The sequence below is a fragment of the Penaeus monodon genome, chromosome 5 (genome assembly GCF_015228065.2).
Source record: "Penaeus monodon isolate SGIC_2016 chromosome 5, NSTDA_Pmon_1, whole genome shotgun sequence".
Lineage (NCBI taxonomy): Eukaryota > Metazoa > Arthropoda > Malacostraca > Decapoda > Penaeidae > Penaeus > Penaeus monodon.
In genome coordinates this window covers 13844938-13852806 of record NC_051390.1, presented here as the reverse complement: position 1 = coordinate 13852806, position 7869 = coordinate 13844938, and the positions used below count along the sequence as shown (strand labels likewise).

The window sequence follows — 7869 nt, the reverse complement described above, 5'->3', positions numbered from 1 at the left end:
GGGGGAGAAGCGTGCCGGAACTAACACGCCCGAGGGGGAGGAAAGGGGGGAGGGAGGCAACGAGGGGGGTTGACCGGGTCGATTTTGCTGCCCCCTTCCCCAGGGAGCGGTTCCGAGGGGGTCCCCACCCTTCTGCACGACCACTGGCCCCCGAACGACGCTGCGGGGCCCCGGGGGGTTTCGCCACGGACCCCGGGCAGACCCCAGTAAATCTGACACTCTGGATTGTTGCCAGAACCTCGTCTGGTTCTCTGCTTGCAACGTTACTAAATCTGACCCCCCCTTTCCCCTCCCTCAGGCCCCTGAACCTCCCCCTTCAGAGTCGCACCTCCTCCTCAGTTCACTCTTCACGCGTTGCGGGCCCTTTTCGGTGTACTGCCCTTTGTCCCATTTCCTCCCCATACCCGCCACATGGAGTGACAGGTCCATTGGCTCGGTTCACCTCACTCGTGCCTGCCTCAGTCAAAGCCTCCTCTCCCCCATGGCGCCGCCATCTTTGGCGACTATAAAACGGCGGTCTCAGATCAAATACCAAACAAATCCCACTCCCGACCCGACCGCCTCGTCTCTCAGCCCCCAACACAAGGGAGGCTAGGCAGACGGCGTGCTATCCCCCAGGGTCGTGAACACTGAACAGTTCCCAAAAGGGGAGCACCCAAAAGCTCCTAGAAAACCACGGGGGAAACGCCAAGTGGCGAGGCAGGGCACGAATAAACACAAAATGCAGTCTTTCTTTATTTACCAAGTTATTTACCCGACACTTTTTTTATAGCACAATACAGGGGGGGGAAACCAGCATGTCACATGCACGATCCAGCTTATAAAAAGGGCAAAACCAAAGTTTATAGGTCCAAGGCACACACGAGGTTTCACAGGAGCACACCCAACTCCGCTCTCTCTTGGCTTGTTCCTCAGCTCCTCCACTCACAGCCAGTTGCGTCATGTTTGCCCAGGTCCCTTCATGTTAACACATGCCCAGGTCATCCTTTTCATGTTAACACATGTTTCGCACAGAGACAAAGACCCACTGGCGTAGCATTATTTACTGATAAAACTCAGTCAATCATTAATGTCATAACACAAGAAAATACGTTTTGAATCCTCACTGGTGATTTTAACCTGGATCTTCTAAAGTGGTAGTCAGATGGTAAAGTTCATGAGTTCATACCTATTTTAAATTCAAAATACTTTTTCATCACAACCAGAAATCCAACAACAGCCAAGGAAAAGTCTGCTATCCTCACAGATTACATATAACAATAAAATCTCTAACACAGTTGATAGTGGAATCTTTTTCTGTAACATATCAGATAATTTCCCTAAAACTATATACTACTGAGACTATACAGAATGCCACATCTTAAACTTCAAAAATAATTTCATGAACTGCTAGGATTCGGTAAATGGGGCAGATGATTCAAACGTTGCTTATGATAATTTTACTTCTATTTTCATGCCATGCTTCGAAAGGTTTTCCCCCCTAAAAGCAAAATCATTAAGCGAACCCTATATTACAAATGAAATAAAGGTTTTAATTCGAGAAAAACAAGCTTCAGGAAAAGTACGCTAAATGGCCGATAACACACTGTGATCAATTCCGTAATGCCAGAAATCGCCTGAACTGCATCATTAGAGATGCTAAACGAAATTATTACTCAAAAACACATGATGAAGACAGAAATGACCGTAGGAAAACATGAAGTACTCTTAACAGTATGTTTGATAGGAACAGAGATAACAAACAAAACAAATTTTCTAATGAATGGCAGTGCAATCACCGACTTCACTTCCATGGTGGAAATCTTGCTTATTCAGTCCCATCGCAGGACAGAGTCTTGAGAGATTTTCTTCCCCAGAAAGGATAATGTGTTTACTCCCTATTACTAACTCTGAAATAATTAACATTATTAACAGCTTAATAAACTGTAGACTTTGATAATATTACCATAACATTCATTAAACATATCCTTCCCAACTATATTAACTTCAGCTCTGGCATTTCCTTAAACTAATAATATATTATTTATGTTTAGAGATAGATGAAGCATTGGGAACTTCCGGCCTATATCAGTTCTTATTACGTTTACCAAGATTATTAAAAAGATTATGTGTATCCGTCTCACCGATTTTTCTTTTTTAATCATATTTGGCAAATTTCTTAACCTGTCAAAAGCTTTTGATACACTACAGCATTCGAGATAAATTATAAGACTGATTTGTTTCAAAACGGAGGCATTTTGTATGTTTGGACAAACACATATCTTCAAAATCTCATTAGTCATGGTGTTCCCCAGGGTTCAGTTCTGGGCCCTGTTCCTTTTTTAATGTATATCAATAACATAGTTAACTCTACTAGACTTTTTTGATTTTGCTACATAAACCCTAACTATAGGCAAGACCCATTACATTACATTTCACAGGAATAAAAAAATGCCAACTTTCCTCCCAAACATCTCACTGGAACATCTGTGATAAAACGTGAATTGACAACGAAGTTTCTTGATGTTTATTTGAAACCCCAACTGAGCTGGCAAAGCCGTATAAATCACATTCATTCGAAGATTAATAAACAATGTGGCTTGATGTACCATTCAAAATAAGCACTAAAAAACACACTTTGAAACAGATTTATGCCTCTCGTATATGCCCACATTTAACATATGGCCTAACAGTTTGGGAAGCAACAATAAAAGCACCTTAAAACCCGTATGTTAGTACACAAACTCGTACATTTTTAGAAGTTTGATCATACGCACAAAAGATTTGCTGATCTTTTGAAACTTAGTTATATAAATATATATTGTTGCTGTTTACATGTTTTAGATGTGTAAATGTCGTAAGATATAAAATGTTTAGTTTTAGAATAAATCAAGAGATATTTTATGAGGCAATAATCTACTGAATGTCCCATTTGTACAGTCTCAACAATCTCAGCCAAACATCGTTTATCTTGTGCGGTATTGTGGAACAATCCACTCGAGAGAATAAGAAATGTTACAATTCCTTCATTCAAATACAAATTAAAATAATACATGTTATCTCAGTATCATAAATAATGATTTTCCTTTCTTCTGCCTCTTTTTCTTCTATTCCTTCATTTGTTAGTCTTTTATTGCTTCACTTCGTGATATTCAAACAAAGTTTACTCTCGAACTAGTTTTGTAAACTGTCAGGTAAAATACTTATATGCTAAATGAGTTATGTATATATTCATGTAATGTATAATATACGTTCTAACGTATATGATATGTAATATATGTCTGATGTTCATATGATGTGTTATATATATATATATATTTCTTCTTAAATTACTGCATAAATACAATTTATACAGGAGACTTGTACTCCCGGAGGGCCTTATAATTACTGTTTTATGGACAAATAAATGTTTAGATTCTGATTCTCATTCTCTCTCTCTCTCTCTCTCTCTCTCTCTCTCTCTCTCTCTCTCTCTCTCTCTCTCTCTCTCTCTCTCTCTCTCTCTCTCTCTCTCTCTCTTTCTTCTCGCATGATACACACTTTTTTCTACAGTCATTGTTTGCAGTGTATCAGACATTCAGTTCGCATACTTACATCCAAATCAGATATTCTCTTACAATAAAGTACCGGCGATGCATGTAGTGATATTGATATCGACTTACCCATCACCGCGCTGAAGGGCCTCCGCGACAACGAGACCATCGTCATCACCCAGGCTGATAAAAATGGGGGTATTGTTGTTCTGAACAAAGTGATTATACACATAAAATGAACAATTCACTTTCCGATGTTGCTGTTTACAGGAAAGTAACGAAAATTAAGGGAAGATGAAAACCGCCAGCTTCAACAAGATGCCGAGGGATTTACTCCTGCGATTAGCTAGAGGTAAACGCTGGAGGAGGCCCCCCACAACCCGGCCATGAGAGGTCTCCAGAAGGTCTACAAGCCAGGCGTGTGGATGAGACCGATCACCTCTAGTATTGGCAGCGCTCCCCATCGTTTGGCTAAATGTTTGGCGAAAAATCTCTCTAGCTCTAGGGGGTCATCAAAGAACTCTGATGACCTCATCAGACGTCCTTAGAATGCCGGCGCGGGAATAAAAAGATAGCTAGTTTTGATATAAAATCCACCTTTACTAATGTCCCACAGACTCGACTGCTCGGATCGCTCCGGTCCGAACCGTCGAGAAGAGTCACCAGCTCCATGATAGATAATGAACTTCAGCTACCGAAACACAACTTTGTGAGCCTAGTAAAGTTATGCGTGGATTTCGGCTTATTCGAGTTTGCAGGGAAGAATATCGACAGATTAGTGGTCTTGCCATGGGCTCCCCTCTAAGCGCAGCCCTTGCCTGCCTCGTCATGGAGACGCTGGAGAGGGATCACTACGGGAAATATAATCGACAGATATTCTACCTGGTTTCGTTATGTAGATGTCCTCGTCATCGTACCCAAAATGTCGTGCTTACGTCATACGCTGACACAGCTTAACTCCGCCCACGAGGAAATCAAGTTCACCGTGGAGGAAGAAGACGGACAGAAATGACCTTTTGAGGCCAGTCTGGTCCATCGGCTGACGATGGCCTACTTTCTCTGTGTACGGAAACCCCACTAATAAAGACGATTATATTAACTACTCCACCATTCACCCACTTCTATTTTTCCATGTAACGTTTCCAATGCGATCAGCAGGCACTATGGCAGTACAATAAATATCGCCAGCACATCCGGTGAAAAAATGCACGACATAATCCGAGACAGAAAGCCGCCCACTAACAATCCCGACAGCGTTGTTTATCGCTTATCTGCAGTAGATGCGACTAAGCACGTGGTGTTGACGTGGTATCGACACCAGAATCAGCGAACATCGAGCTGAAGTCCGTCACCACAGGAGTTCAACTCCATGGTGGTGCATGCGGATGAAGCCAGATATCTGCTGGACTGGAAGGAAGCAGAAATAATCCATGCAAGACTGAACAAACAGTAAAAAATATGGAAGCTGCTAACATCGCGACTGAGAAAAATGCAAACACTGCATCGGGCGACCCAAGGTCGCGGCAGTAATTATGCAGGAAACGAGTACCAGGTCACGGTCGCCAAGTGCTCGTCAGCTCAGGTCTGACATAGATGTGCTCTGTACTTTCGCTGATGTGCGTTTCTGAAGATTCATTCGAAACTGGTTAAATGCATCTCTTGTATTGTGAAAATATTCATTCACATACCGTTTCTATATATATATGTATATGAATGTGTGTGTGTGTGTGTGTGTGTGTGTGTGTGTGTGTGCTTATATATATATATATATATATATATATATATATATATATATATATATATATATATATATATATATATATGGATTATATATACATATATATATGTTAACAAATGTATAAAAGGTATGAATGAGAATGAATATCTTCACAATACAAGAAATGTATTTGACCGGTTTCGAATATATTATATATATATATATATATATATATATATATATATATATATATATATATATATATATATTCATGCATTCCTGACGAAGATATAGTCGAATATGTGTGTGTGTGTGTGTGTGTGTACATATATACACTTATATACATGTATACACACATATATATAATGGCGAGGGTTGGGATTAGGAAGGGCATCTACCCGTAAAAACCACTGCCAAAACCTTTATGAAAATGAGTCTTTCGAAGTATGACCCCAATGCTAGGATGCCACCCAAGCGAGGGCTACCGCATCAAGAGCGGGTGCGGCCAAAGAGGCGAGCTCAAAAGCTGAGAATTGGGACGATTAATGTAGGAACTATGACTGGCCGAGGAAGAGCATTGACGGAGTTGATGCGGAGAGGGAAAGTGGACATTATGTGTGTGCAGGAAACTAGATGGAGTGGCAATAAGTCGAAAGAGTTGGGAGACGGATACAAGTTAATCTATGGAAGTGCAAATTTGGACAAAAGAAATGGTGTTGGAATAATAGTGTCGGAAAGAATTAAGAGTGCAGTTTCGAAAGTGAATTTAAAAATATATAGAATTTTATGGATAAAGCTGGCTCTTGAGGAGTTTTAGATCAACGTATTTAGTGTGTACACCCCTCAGACGGGTTGCACCGAAGATGAAAAGATGAGTTTTGGACAACACTACAGGATGAATTTGAGAAGGTTGCTGAAGACGAAAGAAATGTTATCGGTGGAGACTTAAATGGGCATGTTGGGAGAGATCCGATGTTATCAGCCGAGTGCACGGAGGGATGTGTCATGGAGAGGGAAATGAGAATGGAGAACGTGTTATTGATTTTGCCATCTCTAACGATATGGTTATCAGTAACACTATTTTTACGAAACGACAAGAACATCTTATCCCGTACAAGAGTAGCGGAAGAGCTAGCCAAATAGACTACCTCTTGTATCGTAGGAGAAATATGGTTGAGATAATAAACTGTAAGGTAATACCAGGTGATCACGTGACCAACCAACGCCGACTGGTCGTGATGGATTTGAACATCAAGGTATCAGGAGTGCATAGCACAACGAAACCTGGACCTAAGAAGATCAAATAGATTGAAGGATCAGGAGAAGAAAGAAGAATTCAAAGAGAGAGTACTCGGGCAAATTAGCCAAGAAATTGAAGATCTAAACTCCAGGTGGAATGAAAGAGCGGAATTTGTGATACATGCAGGAAAAGAGATTTTAGGAGAAACTAGTGGAAAGATCTGGAAAGATAAAGATACTTGGTGGTTCAATGATGAAGTACAACGGGCAATAACGGAGAAGAGGGAGTCGAGGAAGAAATGGAAAATCTCCCTAGCCGAGAGAGATAAAGAAGAATTATAAGACCAAGAATAAAGAGGCAAAGAAAGCAGTGGCAATAGCTAAGAGCAGGGCTTACGATCAGTTGTATGAAGATCTAGACAGCAAGGAAGGACAGGGAAAGGGTTTTCAACTGGCAAAGACAAGGAATAAAAGCACAAAAGATATCGTACATATTAAGCAAATGAAATATGATAAGAACAGAACAACGAAACAAGAGATGGGAACAGTATTTCTCTAAATTACTGAACGAGGAAAATGAACGGCTGATCAGAGGTGATGGAGACACTAACCAGGGTGCAGTCTTGGAAATATCAAGGATAGAGGTGCAACAGGCACTGAAGATGAAAAACAGGAAAGCCACGGGACCAGACGGCATCCCCATAGAAGCTTGGAAAGCGATGGGAGAGGAAGGCATTGACGTGTTATGGATGCTGATGGGGAAGGTGATGGATGAGGAGAATATCCCGACAGTATGGAAAGAAAGTATATTAATACCGATTTTCAAAGAGAAAGATGTTCAAAATTGTGAAAATTATAGAGGCATAAAACTAATGTCACATACTTTGAAACTATTAGAAAGAATAATAGATGGCCGAATAAGACAGGAAGCGTTTATTGGAAGACAACAACTGGGCTTCATGAAAGGAGTAGGAACGGCGGACAGGATATTCTGCCGAGAAGAAAATCAAAAAGTGTTACACATGTTGTTTATAGACCTAGAGAAAGCTTATCATAGAGTGCCGAGACAGGAAGTGTCGAGAGGTATGCGCAAGCGAGGAGTGACGGAGAAATACGTGAGAATGATGCGAGACTTATAATGTTACCACCAAGGTCTGATGCACAGTAGGAATGACAGATGGGTTTGGGGTTAAGGATGGCTTGCACCAAGGCTCGACTCTCAGCCCAATACTGTTCAATGTGGTTATGGATGTGATGACACAGGGTGTGCGTGAAGAGCCACCATGGTGCATGCTGTATGCCGATGACATTGTGTTCGTGGCGGAGACGAAGCAGGAGCTACAGAGGAAGGTGGAAGGATGGAGAACTGCATTGGAGAGTAGAGGGCTGAAGATAAGCAGG

At 41.3% G+C, this 7869-nt stretch overlaps 2 protein-coding genes across 2 annotated transcripts; both read left to right on the top strand.

Annotated features, from left to right (window-relative positions):
* Window positions 1-5001: 5001 nt before the first annotated feature.
* On the top strand, window positions 5002-6178 carry LOC119573456. Its single transcript, XM_037920682.1, has 3 exons — window positions 5002-5094; window positions 5675-5989; window positions 6077-6178. Exons 1-3 carry the CDS (start codon window positions 5002-5004, stop codon window positions 6176-6178), a joined length of 510 nt encoding a protein of 169 aa, XP_037776610.1.
* A 799-nt stretch (window positions 6179-6977) lies between these two features.
* LOC119573455 lies at window positions 6978-7607 on the top strand. The gene has a single exon (XM_037920681.1). It carries the CDS (start codon window positions 6978-6980, stop codon window positions 7605-7607), a length of 630 nt encoding a protein of 209 aa, XP_037776609.1.
* The last annotated feature ends 262 nt before the right edge of the window (window positions 7608-7869 follow it).